Below are 24,276 nucleotides of genomic sequence, written 5' to 3'. Positions count from 1 at the left end.
CGTCAGGACACAGGCCAACGTGCCATTTGCTGTGAACAGGTGGATATGAAGTTTTGAAAGATGTGATTTAAAGTGTGAAAGTTACAGGCCAAAATGCGTTTGTACCCATTATAGCGCCACCTAGTGGTGCACTTTTTTGGTATGGGTGATCTCTGTGCTCTTCTATAGTTGCCCTGTAAATTTCACAGCCCTCAACATAATACTTCAGCTGAAAAAAAGGTCTGTTTATTTATATGTTATGTAGTAATAAGCCACGCCCACTTTGACCAATCGCGATTAACTTTGAGATACGGTCCCAGGAGCGAACCAAGGTCATACCCACCAAATTTGATAAAAATCGGTTGTGCCATTTAGGAGATATCATTTTCTCATAATTGCAGTGCCCCCTAGAGGCCTATTTTTTAAAATTTGGCTCATACCCCCACAGTCTCATGGCAACCAAGTATCTAAGAATTGGTGGTGTTAGCAATTATTTTGACCAAGATATGGGAGTGGTGGCCTAGTGGTTAAGGACGCTGGGCTTGTAATCGGAGGGTTGCCGGTTCAAGCCTCACCGGGGCCGTCACTGTGGGATGTTGAGCAAGTCCCTTAACCCCGAACTGCTCCCCAGGTGCTGCAAAATGGCTGCCGACTGCTCCTCAGGGATGGGTTAAGTGCAGAAGACAAATTCCAATAATGTACTAACATTACATGGCCAATTAAAGGCGAAAGCCCGATTTAATAACAGTTTGTGTTTTTATAGCTCGCTAGAAAACTTTACTCGTTAATATTTTGCGCATTTTGGACAAAACCCCAAGGAGTAATTTGAAAAAGTAAGTTTGATATGTAGTGACTTACAAAGAGCAATGTGCTGTGGGAGTGGGCGTGGCCTATGTCAGAAAATGCGACTCTATGTAGAGAACATGTGGATATGAATTTTATGAAGATGTGAATTAAATTGTGAAAGTTAAAGACCAAAATGTTTTTGCAGTTATAGCGCCACCTAGTGTGGCAATTTTTGGTATGGGTGATCTGTGTGCTCTTATATAGTTACCCTGTAAATTTCACTGCCCTCAACATAATAATTCAACAAAAATAAGTGTTTGTTTACTTATGTGTTATTATGTCATTAGTAGGGATGTAACGATTCACTCAACTCCCGATACGATTCGATTCACGATACTGGGTTCACGATACGATTCTCTCACAATTTTTTCATTTACTAAATGGGACTGTAGACAAATTTTTTTTTTGGGAAAAAAACTAGAAAATACTGTATTATTTTCCTTTTATTTTTCATTGTCAAAAGAATTCCTTGATAAACTATTCAAAACAATGCAATTTAACTAAAAATAAATCTTAAATTAAATAAATAAAGGAATAATACAAATGAAAATGAAGCCTATTAATTTAAATTCTGGTTCTATAATAAACAATTCAAAACTGCATAATAGTTCTTTTTCTTTTAAAAGTGCAACTGAAAATGTATTTTGTGCCTTAACAATTGGACTTTAAAAAAAAAAAAAACCCGTCATTGCACATATTTGTTTGGACCAGCAGAGGGCGCTGGTAACACAGTGGTCGGTTGGCATGCAGATATCTTGCAGTGAAGAAGAGAAGCTATGCTAGCAGACAGAGCTAATAGAAAAACGTGACTTTTACAGATATTCAAGTAATATTACATATATTCTTTCGGTGCTAAAGGGGTAATTAATCATTTATTAACATATTTAAGAGTAGAAGGCAGCCAGAAAAAAAGTATTAGCAGACTCCGCCCGCCGCCAACACTTCCGGATAGCGCCCTCTGCTGGTTAAAAAAAGTACTGCGATTCAATTGTCAGAAAATTGATATCAACCGTGATACCTATGAATCGATTTTTAACTGCCTTACGATTAATCGTTACATCCCTAGTCATTGGCCACGCCCACTTTGACCAGTCGTGAATAACTTTGAAATATCGCCTCAGGAAGGACCCAAGATCATCACCTCCAAATTTGTTCACAATTGGTTGTGCCAATTAAGAGATATAAATATTCATTATTTGTAGCGCCCCCTAGTGGTCTACATCATTGAAATTTGCCGCATACCCTCACAGTCACATGCCAACTAAGGATCTCAAATTTGGTGTTGTTAGCTTTTATTTTGACCGAGATATGTGCCAGTTTGCATTTTTATAGCTAGCTAGAAAACTTTACTCGCTAATAATTTGCGCATAATTTACCCGAACAAACTCATAGCGTTAACTGGAGATTACGTCCAACTGAAGACTCTACGTGCCAAGTTTTACGCTGATTGGACAAAACCTCAAGGAGGAGTTCGATAAAGTAGGTTTTCCAGTTTTTGCGATTTTGCTCAGAGAAGAGTTGAGGCGGAAATGGGCGTGGCCAAGCCCAGGTAATTCAGTGCTATTCAAGGAATCTGTGGATATGAAGGTTTTAAATTTGCAACAAACGGTGTGGGAGTTATTGGCCAAAACGCGTTGACCTTTGTTATAGCGCCACCTACGGGCGAACATATGTGAATTTTTGCGTCCAAGGTACACGGGGTGGTCCGGACCCAACCACCAAAGGTTGGGAACCGCATATGCTTACATACGCGGTTCTCTGGCCCCGCGGGCTTGGCCCGCTAATAAGAGGGGGAAAAATAAGCTATTTAAATTTAAATAAGGAGACATTTTAAGAAAGTGATCAATGTAGGAAATAAAGTTTGTATCTGTAAATAAATGAAGTAAATATTCAAGCACAAACAATGCAAACAGTATCCATGGTAACTACATTTCACCCACCTCATTGGCTGCTTCCAAAACAAACCAAAACAAATAGTTCAGTATCAATTTTATCTTGAAAAATGTGAAGTGAAACTCGACTTTAAATTATTTATGAACTAAAGTACAAATTTACATTAAATCTACCTCAGTCAGTACAGGACTTAAATAAATCTACTTTTTTTTTTTTTTTTAAATAATTACACCTCAGCAAAACAGTCGGAACAGCCCAAATAATCACTAAAAGTGTCACATCAGAGTAAAATTATTACATAAGTCAAAGTAACACATGACAAATCAGCATTTCTTGATTTTCGTTATGTTAAAACCATTTTCTGTCGGCCTATAATATAAAATATAAACGTCTCAGGCCCCGAACCTGATTTAGACAGACCTATAGATTATAAATCATAATATATGTTTAACTTTTCAGTGCTAAAATGATGAAATAAGGCCTATCAGGTGAGAATAATTCAAACGTGTCTTACCTTGAGCCATGCGCAGGGCCATGGTTCACTTTTCTGGTCTCGTCGTCTTATAAGTCCTTTTTCTGAAGTTCTGGTCCTGGTCTGAAGTTCTTCTTCTGGTCGTGTAGAGGTCTTCTGATGACTTTTCTCAGTGTTTTGTAGAGTTTTTCTCTCCTTTCTCAGCTCAAAGATGCTCACAGAGTCTCACAGCTCTCCTCTCAACGTCTCTCGCTGCTCGCTAAGAACGTTGAAGTTCAGCAGGTGAATTTAAATGTCGCATCCAACTCGTTTCCATGGCTACGACGTCACGCAACTGGACGTAAAAACTTTTTTAAAAAAAACTTTTCAAGATACACAATCTATTTTTGTGTTTATTTGTGAGAAATACATAAATAATGGCTATCTTAACGTTTTATATGAACCATAAAAATAAAATAATTTACGTAAGGTGAAACGTTCAGTTTTACGACGCACGTGACCACTTTTCACGTTCTGTCTGTTGCGTAAAATTCATAGCAATGCCACCGGTTTCCCACAGACCTGAACGCACCACTGAGATCACGTTCGAACAGTGTTTTTCTATGGAGGACCAAACCTGCCATAATTAAAAGTAAATGAATAAAAGAATGAAGGTAAAAATAAAAACAAATTTAAAAAAAAAAAATGTTTTATATGTATAAAATACATGATTAAATGAATACAAGTTAAAAAAAAGTATCTAAATTATATTTGTTTGTTTTTTTTGTTTTTTTAATTTCCACTTATATTTATCAATCTATTTCATTTAATTTTTTAACAATATTTTTTGCATGCATTTAGGCAAGGCAAGGCAAGGCAAGGCAAGGCAAGGCAAATTTATTTGTATAGCGCATTTCATACTCAAGGCAACTCAATGTGCTTTACATGATAAAACATTCAATTGTTTAAAATCAATAAGAACATTTAAAATCATCAGTAAAATCATTTAAAATCATCAACAAACACATTACATCAACAACATGACAAAAAATCTCTCTTTCAATCATATGCAGTAGAGAAAAAAAGTGCCTTTAACTTTGATTTAAAAATGTTCACATTGGATGCTGACTTCAGCTCTATTGCAGTTTGTTCCACTTCTTTGCAGCATAACAACTAAAAGCAGCATCACCATGTTTACTGTGAGCTCTGGGCTCCACTCTCTGACCTGTGTTCATAGACGTGGGAGACCTGCTGGGTTCATACCTGACTAAAATCTCACTGATGTATTCTGGACCAAACCCATTCACAGATTTATACACCAGCAGCAGAACTTTAAAGTCTATTCTGAGGCTGACTGGGAGCCAGTGTAAAGACTTTAAAACTGGAGTAATGTGTTCTGACCTCTTTGTTCTGGTTAAGACCCGAGCTGCAGCGTTCTGAACCAGCTGTAGCTGTTTGATGCTCTTTTGGGGGATTCCTGTCAGAAGACCATTACAATAGTCCAGTCTGATGGAGATAAAAGCATGGACCACTTTCTCCTGATCTTTCTGAGTCATTAAACCTTTCACTCTGGAGATGTTCTTTAGGTGGTAGAAGCTGTTTTTGTGATAGATTTGATCTGACTGCTGAATGTAAGATCTGAGTCAATCAGAACACCAAGGTTTTTGACTTTGTCTTTAGCTTTTAAAGATCGAGACTCAAGATAATAGCTGACAGCAGTCCTCTTTTCCTTGTTACCAAAGACAATCACCTCCGTCTTGTCATGGTTTAGTTGAAGGAAGTTTTCACTCATCCAGCAGTTTACTTTTTCTAAACAGTCACACAACACCTCAATGGGACCATAGTCATCTGGGTTCAGTGATAGATATAGTTGTGTGCCATCTGCATAGCTCTGATAATCAACCTTACAGTTCTGTAAAATTTGTCCTAAAGGAAGTATATAAAGGTTAAACAGAAGAGGTCCAAGAACAGATCCCTGAGGAACCCCACAGGACATTGGTAATCTGTCAGATTCAAAGTTTCCAATGCTTACAAAATAGCTTCGCTCCTTCAAGTATGACTTAAACCATTGCATTACTTTTCCATTTAGTCCAACCCATATTTGCAATCTGTGTAACAAAATTGTATGATCTACAGTGTCAAATGCAGCACTTAGATCCAACAGAATGAGAACAGATACTTTTCCTGAATCAGTGTTCAACCTTATGTCATTGATCACTTTGATAAGAGCAGTTTCAGTGCTGTGATGAGAACGAAAACCTGACTGAAATTTATCAAATATTTTGTTGAATGTTAAGAATTGACTCAGTTGGTTGAAGACCACCTTCTCAACGATCTTGGCCATGAATGGAAGGTTCTGATTGGTCTATAGTTAGCCAGTATAGAGGCATCCAGTGTTCTCTTTTTAACAGAGGTTTCACAGCAGCTACTTTCAGGGATTTTGGTACGGTGCCTGTTTGGAATGATCCGTTAATTATCTGACACAAATCAGTGACAATTGACTTTACAACAGTTTTAAAGAAGTTTGAGGGTATTGTGTCAAGGCAACACGTTGATGGATTCAGCTGCTGAACAGTCTCCTCTACTGTTTTTGGGTTCACTGTAATAAACTCTAACATTGTAGTTGACTCATCCCTCAGTGGTTGAAGCTGTTCAAGCTTTTTGTGATTTTGCTGGTTTGTTCTGATGTTTGACCTTATTGATTGTATTTTTTCATTGAAATATACAGCAAATTCATTGCATTTTCCAGCTGACAGTAATTCAGGTGCTATCTGATCTGGAGGGGTTGTGAGCTTTTCAATTACAGAAAACAACGTGCGAGAGTTGTTGACATTTTTGGCAATAATTTCAGAAAAGTATTGCTGCCTTGCTTTGAACAAGCCAACATTGAATTTTCGCAGACTTATTTTGTACAGTTCTAGATGAATTTGGAGTTTTGTTGATCTCCATTTACGCTCAGCTCTTCTACAGTCAGATTTCAAATTCTGCATTATCTCAGTCCTCCTCCAAGGTGTTTTCTGTGTGTTTGGTTTTCTCTTAGTTTTGATTGGAGCCACCACATCTATGACATTACAGACTTTTCTATTATACTCTTCCAGAAGATCATCAACTGTCTCAGCACTCAATGTTGGTGTTATTGCTATGGCTTCCATAAACTGTGCACTTGTGTTCTCATTTATGTACCTTTTCTTTAAACACACATAACTAGGGGGAACAGATGTTACAGTCTCTAGGTCAAAAAAGACACAGAAATGATCAGATAGAGCTAAGTCTCTTACATCAACAGCAGAGATGTCAACACCTTTAGAGATGACCAGATCCAAAGTGTGACCTTGAGTGTGTGTCGGACCAGTCACATGTTGTGTAAGACCAAAAGTATCCATTAAAGCATACAGTTCTTTGGCAGTATTGTCCATGTTATTGTCTACATGAATATTTAAGTCACCTGTTATTATTAAAAAGTTGTATTCAGTGCATACAACTGACAGCAGTTCAGCAAACTCATCCATGAATTCTCCAGAATATTTTGGGGGTCTATAAACGACTAAAAACAGAACTCTTGAATCACCTTTCAGTAAGAATGACATATATTCAAAGGAGATAAAATCACCAAATGTTATTTCTTTGCACTGAAATATTGATTTAAAAATGGCAGCAACTCCACCACCTTTCCTGCAAGTACGACACTTATTTAAATAAATAAAGTCTTGTGGTGCACTTTCATTGAGAATAGTATTACTGATACCATCATTCAACCATGTTTCATTAAGAAATAAAAAGTCCAAGTGATGTGTCAAAATAATATCATTAATTAGTAGTGACTTGTTAACAAGAGATCTAACATTAAGAAGAGCTAATTTTAAAGACTTTACTGGAGACACTGGTGGACTTTTTGGATGACATGTTATAGGAGTCGAATTTTTATCTCTATAAAGCTTTTTGCTTTTCTTTAATTTCACAATTTTACCTGTGTTACCTGTCACCACAGGAATTAAAGAAGCTGCATTAACTCCATAGGGCCCTGACTTTTTCTGGTTGTTCCTAAAAATAGAGCTATTGCAGTCCGGACCCAGCACACATCAGACCTGTGTCGCTCTAAGATGAACACAGCTGGCCTGAGTAGAAGAGTGATCCTGGCCCTGGTATCGTCGAGGAGGGATGGGTGGTGCAGATTGACCATGGTGGGGTAAAGGGTGGGGTGTTAGTCTTGTGCCAGCCAGAACCAGCTCGTTCATCTGGGCAGTTAAATCCAAGAAGGCAGGGGTAGGAGAGAAGCTGGATGAGGTGGAAGTAGGTGAATTTTGGGGTGAAGCAGGTGGGTCCTGAGATGTGGGGGTTAGGTTGACCTCTTCATTTTGGCGATTTTGATTTCTTGCTGGAAGCTCATCGACTCCATGTTCTTTCCTTGTTGTTTTGTTCTCCGATGGTACATGTTGTCCTCTGTCTTTATCAGAACTGATAGCAGTGTGGCTGGTGAAGTAAAACAAGTTGGATGTGAAGAGTTTTACTCCAGCCTTGTTTAGACACAGTCCATCTGCTCTAAAAAGATGACGATGTTCCCAAAAAATAGGAAAATTTTCTTTAAAATTTAGTGAAGCACAAGCCGAAGACAAAAATTTATTCAAAGAGTAAATCCTTGAGAATTTCAGATCTCCTTTGCGGACTGGAGGTATCGGGCCACTGATGAACACTTTAGGCTGTAAACAGCTCACAGTTTTTAGCAGATGGGTGAAATCCTGCTTTAACACCTCAGACTCCTCCTTGGCTAAATCATTTAACCCAAAATGAATCACAACATTTTTCAAATGTGGGTAATCTGCAACAAGTCAGCCAGGTCTGATACTGTGTCATTAGGTAAACAGATCACTTTCACGTTGCTGCTAAACATCTTCTAATGATGGGATTTATTCAATGATGTATTTATATTCTAAATCGTATTTTTACTTTTGTGTTTTTCCCCACTTATATTTATTTATTTGTATTTAATTTAAAATTTTCCTTTGTAATTGTTTTCAAACGTGTATTTATTTATTCATTTAATTTTAACTTCGGCAGGTTTGTTCCCCCGCATTTTTTCAACATTGGGATCGTGACCTTAGGTGTGCTCGCTTGGAGTTTAAATGGAGTTGCCTGAAATGTCTAGTAATTGATAAAAAAAATAAATAAATAAATAAAATAAAATAAAACAAAAATAAATAATTTTAAAAAAAAATTACAAATTAAAATCTTATACAACTTTATTCTATACTTTCACTATGTCAAATATAAATATGGTTCTAATAATAATAATAATAATAATAATAATAATAATAATAATAAAATTCAATATAAAAATGTCTGAGCTGGCACAACTTGTTACTAACTCTCACAAAAAGGGATTTGTACCATGAAAACAGCAATTTAATGTCTGCTTAGCTAAACAAAAGAAGCACTTACCATTACATTTGATTAGTTCTTTAAATTATGCAATATAAATAAAGTTGAATTGAATTGAATTAACACTTGTCAGCAGAAACATATGAAATTGTCATTAGTGTTGACATTGGTGGTCACGATTTGGAACGCCCTGCTTACCCTACCCTAGTGCTCACGGCACGTCACTGAGAGCCTGTGTTTGTTAATGTGCACGCAGCAGCCTCCGTTTGGGTACTGTAAGTGACACTGTGTTGTTGCTGCTGCTGCTAGAATGGTGTGTGCACATAGAACAGACCTGGGCATTTTACGGCCAGTGGGCCACATGCGGCTGACTGACCGGCCCGCGTAAGTTTCATAAGAAATGACAAAATAAACAATTTTTTTTATTTTACCTCATGAGTGTGCATTGCTTTTATTTTGTAGCTTTTGTTTTTTTACGTCGCTCAATGTGGCTGCAATTATGTTTGGCCAGATTAGAATTTGAGATCCAGAGGACCTCGGTTCTGATGGGTCCGTGGTCAGTGATCCTTCTCTGGTGGCAGAGTGGTGGTCTGGTGAGAGGAGTCTGAAGCAGCAAAGCGTGGCTCTGGACCGCTGGAGTGTGTCCGAAAGGGTCCTTTCCTGGACCTGGTTCTGGCCTGTGTTAGGCTGGTCGGTTCTGTTCCTTGTTTAGCACGTTTCACAGCTCGTTCAGTCAGCAGGTTTCCACTGGTTCTGACCTGTGTTAGGTCTGTCTGGCCTTTGTTCAGCGTGTGCAGGCTTTGTTCTTGTAGTTCAGTGTTCAGCTCCTTCAGGCGTGGTTCTTGGTTGTTGGTTCAGCTCCTTCAGGCGTGGTTCTTGGTTCTTGGTTCTTGGTTCAGCATCTTCAGTTGAAACAGGAGGTTTTATCTCTGGGACGCGCAAGCTTGTTTAAAAGGTCTAATGAAAGAAAACACTTTGTTACAAAGAAAATAAAAGATTAAAGAAGACGTACATAACACTGCAGTGGGTATCTTAGCGGCCAGCACCAAAATCCAATAATTTGAATTTTGTGCTTCGGTTTAATCGCGGTCTAAGCGATTCTATTGGTCGACGTGTTTTCGGGAGCCAATTAGATTGCTTGGGATGTTCTGTGGGTTGTGGCAATCATGCAAGTGTGATAAGGAATGAATGCATGAGAAATCCTTTGGAACAAGAAATATGAATATAACTCAGAAACCAGTTAGATTATAACTTTCCAAACTAGACAAAAGCAGAGATCATATTTTCCTGTTTATTGTGGCACCAAACATGATATACTTTATGCAACGTTAATGAGAGATATTCCTTAGGAACACTTTTACTGTAAAACAATTATATGATCTTATTCTAAGGGCGTGCACGGCACCTTTAAGGAGATGGAGATGTTCTTTAGGTGGTGGAAGGCTGTTTTTGTTTTTGATTTAATCTAACTGCTGAATGTCAAATCTGAGTCAATCAGAACAATCAAGGTTCTAGCGTTTTTCCACCTGTTCTTTGATCACCACCAGTTTAAGTCAATTATTATATAAAATGAGATGTAGCGGCTCTTAAACTATAACACGGAAGAAGAACCTGGAACAAGAACAAATGAATACATATTTACATGTTTATTTGTTTCAAAAAATCATTGTGAAAATCCAAAAAAATGATCTAAAACAAACTATTGAATATATGTATTTACAAGAACAAGCATTTAGCGTTTGAAAAAGAAAGTCTTGATTCTTTTGAAATGTTTTTGAATCCTCTTCTTCAAAGAACCAAACCAGCCGGTAACTCCATCTGAAGACTGATCCAGAACGTCATCATTTAAATGAGGAGTGGGAGCAGACACCAAGTCCAAGTCAGTCAGAGGAGGGAGACTATCAGCTTCTGCAGTGGCCAAATTCAGTGTGTCACTATCTGATGACTTGGATGCAGAGGCATCATCTAGAACACACTTTTCATCTGATGCATGGCAGGAGGTCTCATTAGCCTGTAACGAGGGTTGATGGTGTCTGCTGGTCTCCTGCTGGTTGAGGTGGGATGTGCTGAAGAAAGGGTGGAACTGAGCCTGACAGGGAGAGATCCTTTCATTTCCATCCAAGCAGAGAAGCTGCTTCAGCAGGTCCACAAAGGCTTCTCTGTCCTCAACCTCACCACTTTCTTCTCCTGGATGAACCTGCATTTCAATACAAAAGACTGGTCATTACATAAGCTCACACATCAGGCATATCGGTAAGTAGTTTATGGTCAAGATATCTCAATAACTTCTTGACAGTCAAGATTTAATCAGGACAGTGACATTTATTGACATTTATGAAAAACTTACATTGACCAGATCATCCAAAGAAGAGAACTCAATGAAATGGTGTTCCTCCTTAGTTGAGATGCTGTTACCAGCTTCATATTCTTCTGGTGTCTAGGGAAACAAGATGAGTGTTATGAAGTTCATTGTAAAGATAAACTTTGGTGAACTTGAGTTTGCCAGAAAAAAAAAAAACTTCAGTTTTACCATCAGTCGCCATTTTGAGCCCTCCTCAGCCTCACAAAAGAAGCAACTGGTGTAAGCCCCGGCCTGAAGCTGGTCGTCCTTCGGTAAACCAAGAAGTTCTGAAACACGCTTCATCATTTGGTATTCACAGAACACAGAGAAGAGGTTTTCTCCAATGTAGAGGAATACAAGCACAAAACCAAGGGCCCACACATCAATGGCCTCACTGAAAGGAAGGCCAATGGAGACTTCAGGAGCCCTGAGAAGCAAGGATACGAGATAAGAGTGAGAATCTATGACCAACATATCATTACAATGCATTACAGGTTTGTCCTAACCACAGCTAAGCCATGTGAGGAGAAATCCTCCTACCTGTATCCTAGAGGCTGAATTTCAAGGCAAGGCTCCATGCTGGAAGTTTTAACAGCCACACCAAAGTCGATTAATTTCACCTTCAGTTCCTGGATATTCCTATTGACCACCATGACATTGTCAGGTTTTATGTCTGTGTGGATGATTCCAAGGCCTTTTAGGGCATCTAAAGCCACCAATAGCTGCAGAAACGAGATCAGAAGACACAGGTTTAGAATAAACGTTGTACATTTGCTGTATGAGCTCAGGTTTTAAAACAGGATTTCTTTCATTCTACGTTTAGGTGTTACAGTAAGTCTAAAATTCTGCCTGCCAACCATACCTGCTCAGCAATTGTATGGATATAATTCACACTCAGGGGTTCCCACTCTCGGTTTTCCATCAGAGTGTGAAGGTCGATCTCAAGAAGTTCAAATGCCAGGCAATTGCAGTCCATGTACACAAAATGCTCGTAAAACGTGAGCAAATTTGTGCGGTCAGTATCAAGGACACTAATTACCTTTAGCATTGAAATCTGTGAAGAAGAAGAAAAAGAAAAAGAAGGGACTATTAGATGTTAAATACTTTGGCTGATTCCAACAGGTCTTAGAAAATCTGTATTTTGTGAATTTGCGAATATCACAAAAGTGCAAAAGGGAACAAAGTTTGGTTTCATTGTTGATATTAATAAATATATAAAGTAATAGGTACAAAAGCTACATGAACAAGTGTAAATGGACAATGGCTATCAGCTTTACATTTACACGTTTATTGATATGATATCTACATGGAATATTGTTACAAATATACAGATTTTTTAAAAATAGATCTGTTCAGTTCAATGCAATTTTGGGAATATAGTACAAAAGTTATGAAAAGCACATTACTTTTTTTTTTTTTTGTCTGCACATGCTGTCGAAGGTTAACACTACAAGAAGTGCAATCTTTTGACAGCAATGCATATTTTATTATTGCAATTAAATAAATTTATTTATTTCATTGCATAATTGTGACCGTCACCAGCCCTCCCTAGGGAAGGGTAAGAAATACTTTATTAAAGGGAGGATGTAAAAAAGAGAGGGCAGTGTTACACCAAGGTGAGGGGTTGGAGGGGGGTGGGGAAGTTAACAGGGAAGAGGGATACAAGATAGGATATGGAATGGGTGGGGAATAGTTTTAAGTGATGCGATGTGAAATTGTGGTTGTGTATATTGTGTTTATTGTTGTGTTGTCAAGCCAGTTTGGTGACCAGTGTGTGGTTTAGGAATAATGGTGGTGGCTGTGAACAGAGGAAGAGGTGAGTGGAAATTCCATAAAACAGGTATTTGGGAACAACGTGTCTAAGGTTGAGCCCAGTATGAGTGTTATCCCACAGCCCAAGGCCAGTGCATCCATGACAAATGTATTTCCAAGTACCGCCACTGCAAAACCCAAGAGCCGCCCCCGGGCCCGAAGAAGCAGTCAGGCCAGCAGCAAGAGCAGGCAGCCTAAGGGCCCCCGGCGACCACCCCACGGCCAAGCAGTCCCCCGAACGCCCCCAAGATCCCAAGCCGAGAGGCAGCCATCGCCCCCCCATACACAACCGAGAAAGCCCCAAGGAGCCAAGGACCCAGCGCACCACGCCACCGATCCCACCCCCAACCCCCAGACCCCCCACCCCATCGACCCCCCCACCCCCCCACCCCACCCCCGCGCCCAACCCCCCGAGGGGAGGGCCCAGAGAACTCCCTGCCCAAGGCCCCAGCGGAGGAGCCGAAGCCCACGCCCAGCAGACGACCAGAACCGCGCCGAACAGGCAGCCAGTGGGCACCCGCCGGCGAGCCCAGAGCCAGCAGGGGCCCGACCCCAGGCCAGAAGGACCCGGAACGGATGCAGCACCAGGAGCAGCCCGCCCAGGAAGGACGACCACACCCCAAGCCGCATAAGGCACCAGGGGGCCGCTGGGAGTCTCCCCGCCGGCCCCCAGGCACCCCAACCTAGCCCCCCACGGCGCCCCAGATCACCCTTCACTGATGCCGCCCGCGCCACGAGCTTCAGTTTTTTTTTTTTTTTTTAAAGCCAGGGCCCCCTCCAAGGGCCAAGCCAGACCGCCCCGCCGGGATGTGGCCCCCTATTCCGGCCCCCGACACCCTACCTCACGGGGCACTGCCCAAGCAGGGGCCGTACCAGTAGGTACGCAAGGGCGCGGCACGCGCCACCCGCCCCGAAAGACCCCCGCCAGGACCGGCCCGGCCAGCAGGCCAAGCACCCCGGGCCCCAGGAGCACCCCCCGGGACCAGGACCCCCCAAGGGCAAGCCCCCGGGCCAAGCCCCCCGGGACGCATCCCCCACCCCCGCCCGGGACCCGGCCACGGTCCAGCAGGACCGCACAGCCCCGGACAGCCCACGGCCAGCAGCCCAGGGCCCGCCGCCCCCCGGACAGCGCCAGCCACGGAGCAGCGCCCCCCGCCGGCCCGCGAGCAACCGGCGATCCCCACCGCGGGGACGGAGGCACCCCAATGGCACACATCAAGTGCGGGACAGCAGCCCCCAGCCAAAGATGCCCCGGACCCACCCACCAGTCCGCAAACGGCAGGATAGACCCACCAGGCGGCCGACAGCAACCTCCACCACCGGAACAGCTAGCGCCGCTCCCCAGTAAACAGCATCACCCCGAGGCGCCAAGCAACCCCGCCCCAACCCCGCCCCAACCCCGGCGAGGACACCAGCACACCCCCAGCACACCCACCCCCCAAACCGGCGAGGCAGGCCGCCCCGGGCCCGCGCACCGCGGGGCCCGCCCCCAAGGCCACCAGGAGACGAAACAAGCACCCAGCCACACCCAAGGGGAGGAAGCACCCCCGCGCCCCACCAGGCCGACACCGCCCGGAAAGACCCCGCAAGGAGAGACCCCAGCAAAGCCCCCCCGAGACCCACCGCCACGCCCGACCGCACCATCCTGATGTATTTTTACTCTAAGCAGTGGCCCAGCCACCAACAGAGGAGCCAGGCCCCCACCGGAGAGGCCCAAATATGTGAACCAACCCACCTCCCTGTTATGGTGCCTCTCCATTCCCCAATGGAGAGGCACTTCCCTATCCCCTGTGTGAATGTGTGTTTAGTGAATGTATGGGGTGTAATTAAAAGAAGGGGGAAGGAGGGGAGCGGTGCTCCCCATCCTGCCTCTGTGGATATATGTGTATGTGGTGTAATAGGCCGGAGGGTGTAGGTGAGTACACCCTCCGGGGGGTGGCATGTTGAAGTGCGATTAAAATTGGAGGGATTAGTATGGTAACTAGAGGTGGGAGTGCCGCCCCCACGCCACTACATAGTGACACAGGTGGCGGCCCCCTCCACCCCCAGTCCCACCATCCAGCCCCCCAAGGGTTGGGTATGGGTGTGTGGTGCATTATGTGAGTGAGCCAGACCAGCTGGGAGTGAGGTGAAGTGTACATGTAGGAGGCGTGTCTGGTGCGAGCCGGGCCCGTCCGCATGGCGGGCCACGCGAGAGGGTAGATGGTGCAGACGGGCAAGCGGCACTGCGGGCCCCGGAGCAGCAAAGCCGGAGACCCCCCCCACGGCACCCCCCCAGACCGCGACGGCCCCGCGGAGCACGGCGGCACCCCCCACCCCCTGGCGCAGCCAGGCACCAACCCCATCCCCCGGTGCTCCAGGGGGCGACCCCCGCCGCACGCCGGCCCAGAGCGACGCCCCCCCGCCGCCAAGGAGGGCGGCCGAGCAGGGGGGAGGCCCGTGCCCGCACCAGGGCCAGCACAGGCCCACCCGGCGCCACGATATAACACTCTCCACCGGGAGGCGGCCCCGGCCCCCCCGACAAAAGAGGACACCATCTACCGCCAAGCAGGGCCACCCCGCCAGCCACGGACCGGCAAGCCCGAGTACCGAAGCACCCCCAGCCCGGTACCGCCATCCCACACCAACGGCGCCAGTAGAGCCCCCCCCCCCCACGGAGGCGATCCCCGACGACCCACGCACCGGCACGAGACACCCCCCTGACGCCAGCACACCCCGGACGACAGCGGGCCCCAGGCCACCAGCCCCGCCCCGCCCAAGGCTGCGCAGCGCCGCCACGCGCCGCGGCCGGTCCCCGGGCAGATGACAGGAGAGCACGCCCCCGGACACCCAGACCACGGATCCACCCCCGGGACGCCCCCGCCCCGGAATGGCGCCCACGGCGCCCGGTGCACCCAGCCAGCAGACCAGCCAATCCCGACGTGGATCCACCAGGCCAAGAGCCACGCGCCGCGCCCCCGCACACCCACCCAACACGACCCCCGGGGAGGCCCCATAGCACCCCCCACCCCACACCCCTAGCCGTAACGGCCACACCCCAACCATTGCGGCCAAACAAAAGCCCCGGAGGGGGCCCCGCCTGGCTCGTCGCGCAAGCGACATCCCTGGCAAGGGCGCGCCCTAGGGAGCCAAGCCGAGGACCCGCAAGGGCCGACGGAGCAACCCACAGCCACACCCCGCCACCCAGCGACCCAGGAGGCAATCGCCGACCCCGGGCAGCAGCCACCCCCAAAGCTACCCCCACCCCGGATCCCCCCGGACCGGAGCCAAGGACCCCACCACCCCAGGCCCCCCAACGAGACCACCCCCCAGCCAACCCACCCGGCACGGCACCGCCCGCCCCCCAGGCGGGAGCCACAGCCCCCCCACCAGTGCCCCAGACCAACGGGAGCCCCCCACACCCAACCCAACAGGATGGCGGGTGCAAGAGCAAAGGAGGAGGAGGGGGGGAGGACGAGACAGGGGGACAGGGAGCAGGAGGAAGGAGCGGCAGGGGAGCACGCAGGGCCCCAGCCCCAGAGACCAACCAGATGCGCATGCAAGGGGCAACAGCGCCAAATCAAACAGCCCCGGGACCTCGTGAACACCCAGAAGGAATGCACACCCGTGCCGAGGCAACAAGACACCCCGGCAACCCACCCCAGCCATCCCGGCCAAGACCACCCCAGAGGCCCAAGGCGGCCCAGGCCTACAGTTGGGCTAGTGCATTAGTAAAGAGTGGTGCTGGCAGTCGCTTGCAGGCTAGATCATCAGGCTTTTAAAAATTTAGATTTAATGCAATTAAAAAAGGAGTCCAACGCTCCTCAAAGCACATTGTTTTTTTTTGTTTTCTGAGAGCAGACATCTTTTCCATGGAAATAAATTCTGTGAGGAGATTTTGCCATTGGTTTATGTTTAAGGATTTTTTGTCTTTCCAATTTAGTAATATTGTTTTTTTTGCTATGGCTAGTGCCGCAAGGATTGATTGTGATTGGTTTGCTGGAAGTTGAAGCATTGTCAGGTCTCCAATCAAACAAAGATTTGGAGATAAAGGAATCCTGCAGTCCAAAATGGAGGACAGTTTTTCAGTGATTAGAATCCAAAAGTGTTGAACTGGGGGGCAAAGCCATAAGGCATGTAGATAGGAATCCGCTGTATTCTGGGTGCACTGAGAGCAGATGTCTGTTGCTGAGAAGCCCATTTTATGCATTTTCTGTTGGGTAATGTGGGATCTGTGGAGGACCTTGTATTGAATTAGCTGAAGGTTTGTGTTTTTTGTCATCTTAAAAGTATTACAACAAATTTCTGTCCAGAAATCAGTGCTCGGGGTGATTGAGAGTTCAGCCTCCCACTTCGCGATTGGTAAGTAATTACAGTTAGTGTTCGAGAGCGCTCTGTATATTTTTGAGAGTTTTTTTGATTTTGTTGAAATTTTTTTCATATATATAGCCAGTTCTGGAGGTTGTAAAGTAGTTAAGTCTAGTGGAGTAGTTTTCTTTATTGTCTCTGTTACTTGTAAGTACTGTAGAAAGTTACTTTTATTTATATCGAATGCTTGGGTTAGATTGTTATATGTCCTGAGCTTATCATTTTCGAAGAGGTCTTGGAGATGAATAATTTCGCTATCTTCCCATGTTTTTAGATAGAGTGGTGTTTTTTTGTTTCTAAAGTCAGGGTTGTGCCAGATTGGAGACAGCATGTTAGTTTTTAATTGAACATTTGTTATGTCCAGGGCTTTCCACCACGCAGTCAGGGTGGAGGCAATCAGTGGGTTTTTAAAGCAGTTATGATGTTTCAGGGTCATAGTGATAAAAGGGAGATCAGAGAGTTTAATATGTTTGCAGTCTAGCTGTTCTATTTCTAGCCAGGTGTTGTGGTATTCTTTTGGTTTTAACCATTCTGTTAAATATAGAATTTGGTTTGCTAGGTAATAATGCGTGAAATTAGGGGCTTCCAACCCTCCCTCGCTTTTATTTTTTTGAAGAGTTGAAAGGCTTATTTTGGGTTTTTTATTCTTAGCATAGAATTTTGTAATTGCAGAATCTAATCTTTTGAACCATTGCGTTGGTGGTTTCAGTGGGATCATAGAGAACAGATAGTTTATTTTAGGTAAGATTTTCATTTTAACTGAGGCTATTCTGCCAAGGAGTGAGATGGGGAGATTGTTCCATCTCCGCAGGTCTTCTGTGACTTTATCCAACAGAGGGTCTAGATTCAGTTTAATTAATTCATTTAGGTTTGGTGATATATTTAAGCCTAGATATTTAATTATATTTGTGGGGGAGGGGTATTGTGGGTTTTGGATTGCTGGGTTCCATGAATTTTTCGTTAAAGGAAGGATTGATGATTTTGACCAGTTAATGGAATAGTCTGATAGTTTAGAGAAGCTGTTTATTAGTTTAAATAATTCTTCTAATGAAGATTGGGGTTCTTCTAAATAGAGTAAAATGTCATCCGCATAAAGATTAATTTTGTGTTCTGAGATGGATGAGTGGATCCCTCTAATAACAGAGTTCTGACGAACAGCTGATGCGAGAGGTTCAACAAATATTGCAAAAAGCAAAGGTGAGAGTGGGCAACCTTGTCTCGTTCCCCTCTGCAGTGTGAAGCTTTGGGATGTTATTTTGTTTGTGGTTACTGAGGCCTTAGGTTTAGAGTATAGGGTGGAGATCCATTGTATGAATGAATCTCCAAAGCCAAATCTGTCAAGGACAGCAAGGAGGAACGACCAGTTGACTCTATCGAATGCTTTTTCTGCGTCTAGTGACAAGATTATTGTTTTCTTTTTAGAGTTCTGTGCCATGTTGATCAAATTAAACAGTCTTCTAACATTGTCTGTGGAGTGTCTATTTTTAATAAATCCTGTCTGGTCTTGGTATATAATTGACTGTACGACTTTCTCTAACCTGGAAGTGAGTGCTTTGGAAATAATTTTTATGTCTGTGTTAATAAGTGAGATGGGACGGTAACTTGAGGGTAACATGGGGTTTTTGTCTGGTTTAAGTAGTAATTTAATGTTTGCTGTATTCATGTGACCTCCTACATAACCTTTATTTTTAATCTCTGTTACTACTCTGAAAAAGAGCGGAGCCAGCATTGACCAGAAGTGTTTTAGGAATTCAGCAGGGAACCCATCTGGACCTGGTGCTTTGCCTGTTGACATGCTATCCAAAGCATTTTGTAGTTCTTGTAAGGTTAATGGTGAGTCTAAGGTGGTTTTCTGCTCTATGGTGAGCTGTGGTAGGTTTAAGTTATTGAGGAAGGTTTTCATATCTTCAGGGTCAGGGTTTAAGTTTGATGAGTATAGGTTTTGATAGTAATCATGAAAAACCTTATTAATGTCCTGAGGTAAGTTTAAAGTTTGACCTGAATTATCAGAAATTGCCGCTATGAAATAGTTTTCTTTGTTGTGTTTAAGCTGATTTGCTAAATATTTGCCTGATTTATTATTGTAGTCAAAGTTTTTGTACCGTAGTTGTTGTAAAATAAAATCCGTTTTCTTAGATAAAATTATGTCCAGATTAAGTTTTGTATTTTGGAGTTTTTTCCATAAAAGTTCAGACGGGTTAGCTGCGTATTCTTCCGTAAGTTTCTTAATTTTTTCTTCGATCGTTTTTTCTGCTATCTGTTCCTGTTTTTTCTTATAAGAAGAGTATGATATAATCTTCCCTCTGATGACAGACTTGCCGGTTTCCCAGAGTAAGGACGGTGACACTTCCAGAGAATCGTTTGTTAATAGAAAGTCCTCCCATTCTTTTCTTATCATTTTACCAAATTCACTGTCATTAAGTAAGGAAGTATTAAAGCGCCACAGAGAGGATAATTTCTGATTAGGGTCACACTTCAGGGTGAGGGATATCGGGGCATGATCGCTAATGATTATAGGATGTATTTTAGAGGAAATCTTATGTGCAATGGATTTATTTGAGAGAAAAAAGTCGATTCGGGAGAAGGATTTATGCACAGGGGAGAAGAAGGTGTATTCTTTTTTAGTTGGATTGTTCAGTCTCCATACGTCACCTATTCCAAGATCATCCATGTAATTCATTAATACTTTAGTAGATCGAGACGGTTTTGTATTTGGGCACTTACTGGATCTGTCTAATGATGTGTTGAGTGTCAGATTGAAGTCACCTCCGATGATTACAGATGAATCTGCAGATAGGTCCGATAGCTCCGAAAAAACTCTATGGAAGAATTCAGGGTCGTCGTTATTGGGGGCGTAGAGGTTTAGAATTGTGAAACATTTATTATAGATTACCACTTTGATAATAATATATCTACCCTCTGGGTCTATGGTGGAGTTGATTATGTTAAAGAGCAACCTTTTGTTGAAAAGAACCGAGACTCCTCTTTGCCTGGAATTGAAACACGAGTTATATATTTTGTTAAAATTTAAGTCTGTCAGAGATTTTTCTTCTGATTGAAGTAAGTGAGTTTCTTGAAAGAAAACAATGTCTGCATTTAATCTTGATACATAATCAAATATCTTGATCTTTTTAGCCGGCGAGCGAATGCCACGCACATTCCAAGATGTTACTGTAAACTGAGACATGGAAAGGAGTGCGGTTTAGTCCTTACGAATGTGAGCATAACCAAGAGTCTGAGAGCATTTGTGCACAGCTGTGTCGTGATAGACTTCAATGCAAGAAAGAAGGAGAAGAAATGCTTATCATGCGATACCACCACAAGGTAAGGGGCTGGGTTGAGAAGGTTAGTGAGAAGCACAAACATACAACAACAACAACCAGTACCAAAAGAATAAAACACGCAACGGGTAATTATATAAAGTGTAGGAAGGGGGGGGTATTGAGTGGATGTGAAAGAAAAAAAAAGGTTAGGGGTTGGAGAAGAAAGAGGTGACATGGGGGTAGAGAGTGTCATGTGAAACTGTACGAGCCTATACGTGTTTACCAACATCTGAGCAAACATACACATACATACATACACACACATTTAGTATATATACACATATCCATTATTTTATTTTATTTATCTTTTGAATTATTTCAATTATTTTATATATATATATACACACATACATACATATTTAATTATTATTGTTTATATTTCTTTTTTTTTTTTTTTTTTAAGTTTTGTTAACATACATATATATAGATATACATACACATAGAGTACATATATATACACACACACACACATACACATTTTACCTTTTAAATAGTGCTACCTGAACTACACCATGAGTGGATAATTATCCTTTCAATATTAACTCATAAATCATCTGTGTGTTTTTTTTTTTTTTTTTTTTTCTTTTTTTTTCTTTACATGTTTTATTTTATTTTTCTTAGTAGAGCCAGGGGGTGATGTTAGAATCCCTAAATAGTTGGCCATCTATGTAAAGCTTGTCTACGACCAGTTTGGAATTACGGCCTCTCTGTCGGTTTTCTTTGAAGATAGGATATAAGGTTTTTCGGCGTTCATTTATTTCTCGAGGGAATTGATCATTCATGCCGAATTGCGTACCTTTAAGTTCCCTACCTTTACTTTTAACCTGGATTTTCTGTTGAAAGTGTTCAAATTTGGCAATGATAGGGCGTGGGTGATTACCTCTGCGTGGACCGAGACGATGGACACGGTGAAAGGTGATGTTTTTCACGGTTTCTGCTGGGATTTTAAGCGCAGACGACATGAAGTTTTTCAGCAGAGCCTCTGGGTCGTCGTTGGGGGTTTCTGGAATACCTGAGAATATTACGTTGTCTCGCATACTGCGAGATTGGATATCCAGGACTGTCTCTTTAAGAAGCCTGTTTTCATTTTTCAGCTCTTTTACCTCCGTGGTCACCGCAGATAAAGCCAAATGGATATCTTGATTGACTTTCTGTAAGTCCTGAATTTGTTGGTATGCAAATTCCAGGCTGGTTTTCATTTCCTGAAAATCTTGGTGCAGCAAGTCGACCACACCCAGCCTCTTATTGATGGATTTTAGGACCTCGGTGTGGGATTCTGCCTCCAGATCTGACGTGTCTGTTGATGTCGATTCATTTTTTCGGCGTTTAGCGGACTTACCTGATGTGCTCGCGGCTTTCGGTCCGGATTCCATTACGTACTCGGCGTAATATCGGTCGATGAAGTCTTCGAGGTCCTCCACTCTGGCTGGTGAGAGGGCGCGTGGTCGGCTCTCGTTTGTGGCGTGGATTTAACGGTAAGAAGTGTTAATATTTACAAATAAACAAAGTTGGTATGCTAGTCAAGGCAGCTAGCCGCCATGTTGAATTTTCACAGACTGTCACGTGACTCTCAGAACATCTCGCGTCTCCTTACCTCTCGCGTCTCCTTTGAAAAGCACATTACCATGTTGAAGTAATTACACATTGATAACAAAAATATTGTTCATAGAATTTAGAAATAGCAAAACCTGAGCCATCAAATGTTAGAAGGTGCAAACAGGTACCTCATTCTCAAGATGGTCTTCAAAGCCGTCCTTGATGATTTTCACAGCCACCGTCTCGTTGTTCTTAAGGTTCTGGCACTTCATCACCTGCCCAAAGTTGCCATAACCAATACACTCCAGGATGGAGTAATCTGCAGTGCTGCTGCAGAGAACCGGAAGTTCAGCTGCTGTGAGTGTGGAAAGAAAAGAACAGAGGGTCAGTATTGAGTAGTTCAGTCTGTGTATGTGTCTGTAGTGAACAAAGGTGACCACATAATTGTATTGTGAGGAAGGGCCTTAATGACACTTATACAACAATTAGTAAATTTTTAAAAGCCTGATGATCTAGCCTGCAAGCGACTGCCAGCACCACTCTTTACTAACGCACTAGCCCAACTGTAGGCCTGGGCCGCCTTGGGCCTCTGGGGTGGTCTTGGCCAGGATGGCTGGGGTGGGTTGCCGGGGTGCCTTGTTGCCTCAGCACGGGTGTGCATTCCTTCTGGGTGTTCACGAGGTCCCGGGGCTGTTTGATTTGGCGCTGTTGCCCCTTGCATGCGCATCTGGTTGGTCTCTGGGGCTGGGGCCCTGCGTGCTCCCCTGCCGCTCCTTCCCCTTGCTCCCCGTCCCCCTGTCTCGTCCTCCCCCCTCCTCCTCCTCCTCCATTGCACCGCTCCCCTCCATCCCCCTTCTTTTAATTACACCCCATACATTCACCAAACACACACATTCACACAGGGGAATGGAGAGGCACCATAACAGGGTGGTGGGTTGGTACACATATTTGGGCCTCTCCGGTGGGGGCCTGGCCCCTCTGTTGGTGGCTGGGCCACTGCATAGAGTAAAAGTACATCAGGATGGTGCGGTCGGGCGTGGCGGTGGGTCTCGGGGGGGCTTTGCCGGGGTCTTTCCGGGCGGTGTCGGCCTGGTGGGGCGCGGGGGTGCCTCTCCCCCTTGGGTGTGGCTTGGTGCTTGTTTCGTCTCCTGGTGGCCTTGGGGGCGGGCCCCGCGGTGTGCGGGCCCGGGGCGGCCTGCCTCGCCGGTTTGGGGGGTGGGTGAGCTGGGGGGGTGCTGGTGTCCTCACCGGGGTTGGGGCAGGGTTGTTTGGCGCCTCGGGATGATGCTGTTTACTGGGGGGGGCGGCGCTAGCTGTTCCGGTGGTTGAGGTTGCTTTCGGCCGCCTGGTGGGTATGTCCTGCCATCTGCGGACTGGTGGGTGGGTCCGGGGCATCTTTGGCTGGGGGCTGCTGTCCCGCGCTGGATGTGTGCCGTTGGGGTGCCTCCGTCCCCGCGGTGGGGGTCGCCGGTTGCTCGCGGGCCGGCGGGGGGGCGCTGCCCCGTGGCTTGTGCTGTCCGGGGGGCGGGGAGCCCTGGGCTGCTGGCCTTGTGCCTTCTGGGGCTGTGCGGTCCTGCTGGGCTGTGGCCGGGTCCTGGGCCGGGGTGGGGGGCGCGTCCCGGGGGGCTTGCCCTTGGGGGGTCCTGGTGCCGGGGGGTGCTCCTGGGGCCCGGGGTGCTTGGCTGGCTGGCCAGGCCGGTCCTGGCGGGGGTCCTCCGGGGCGGGTGGACCCCCTTGCATACCTTCTGGTGCGGCCCCTGCTTGGGCAATCCCCCGTGAGGCAGGGTGTCGGGGCCAGAATAGGGGGCCACATCCCGGCGGGGCGGTCTAGCTTGGCCTCTGGAGGGGGCCCTGGCTTTAAAGAACTGAAGCTCGTGGCGCAGGCGGCATCAGCAAAGGGCGATCTGGGGCGCCGGGGGGGGGCTAGGTTGGGGTGCCTGGGGGCCGGCGGTGGGACTCCCGGCGGCCCCCTGGTGCCTTATGCGGCTTGGGGTGTGGTCGTCCGCCCTGGGCGGGCTGCTCCTGGTGCTGCATCCATTCCGGGTCCTCCTGGCATGGGGTCGGGTCCCTGCTGGCTCTGGGCTCGCCGGCGGGTGCCCGCCGGCTGCCCGTTCGGCGTCGCTCTGGTCGTCTGCTGGGCGTGGGCTTCGGCTCCTCCGCTGGGGTCTCGGGCGGGGAGTTCTCTGGGCCATCCCCTCGGGGGGCTGGGCGCGGGGGTGTGGGTGGTTGTGGGGGGCTGGGGGGCCTGGGGGTTGGGATCGGTGGCGTGGTGCGCTGGGTCCTTGGCTCCTTGGGGCCTTCTCGGGTGTGTATGGGGGGGGCAATGGCTGCCTCTCGGCTTGGGATCTTGGGGGCGTTCGGGGGGCTGCTTG

The 24,276-nt window shown here is 45.4% G+C and overlaps 1 protein-coding gene across 1 annotated transcript; it reads right to left on the bottom strand.

Annotated features, from left to right (window-relative positions):
• Positions 1-10,131: 10,131 nt before the first annotated feature.
• LOC114462239 (homeodomain-interacting protein kinase 3-like) lies at positions 10,132-22,273 on the bottom strand. The gene is made up of 7 exons (XM_028444931.1): positions 22,093-22,273; positions 11,749-11,940; positions 11,427-11,608; positions 11,076-11,313; positions 10,893-10,982; positions 10,348-10,742; positions 10,132-10,156 (listed from the first exon to the last, which is right to left on the bottom strand). The coding sequence occupies exons 1-7, from the start codon at positions 22,174-22,176 to the stop codon at positions 10,132-10,134; spliced, it is 1,206 nt and encodes a 401-aa protein (XP_028300732.1). The 5' UTR covers positions 22,177-22,273.
• Between the last annotated feature and the right edge of the window lie 2,003 nt (positions 22,274-24,276).

The sequence above is a fragment of the Gouania willdenowi genome, chromosome 4 (genome assembly GCF_900634775.1).
Source record: "Gouania willdenowi chromosome 4, fGouWil2.1, whole genome shotgun sequence".
Classification (NCBI taxonomy): domain Eukaryota; kingdom Metazoa; phylum Chordata; class Actinopteri; order Blenniiformes; family Gobiesocidae; genus Gouania; species Gouania willdenowi.
Note: the sequence above shows the minus strand (reverse complement) of the source record. Positions and strands in the feature narration are given on the sequence as shown.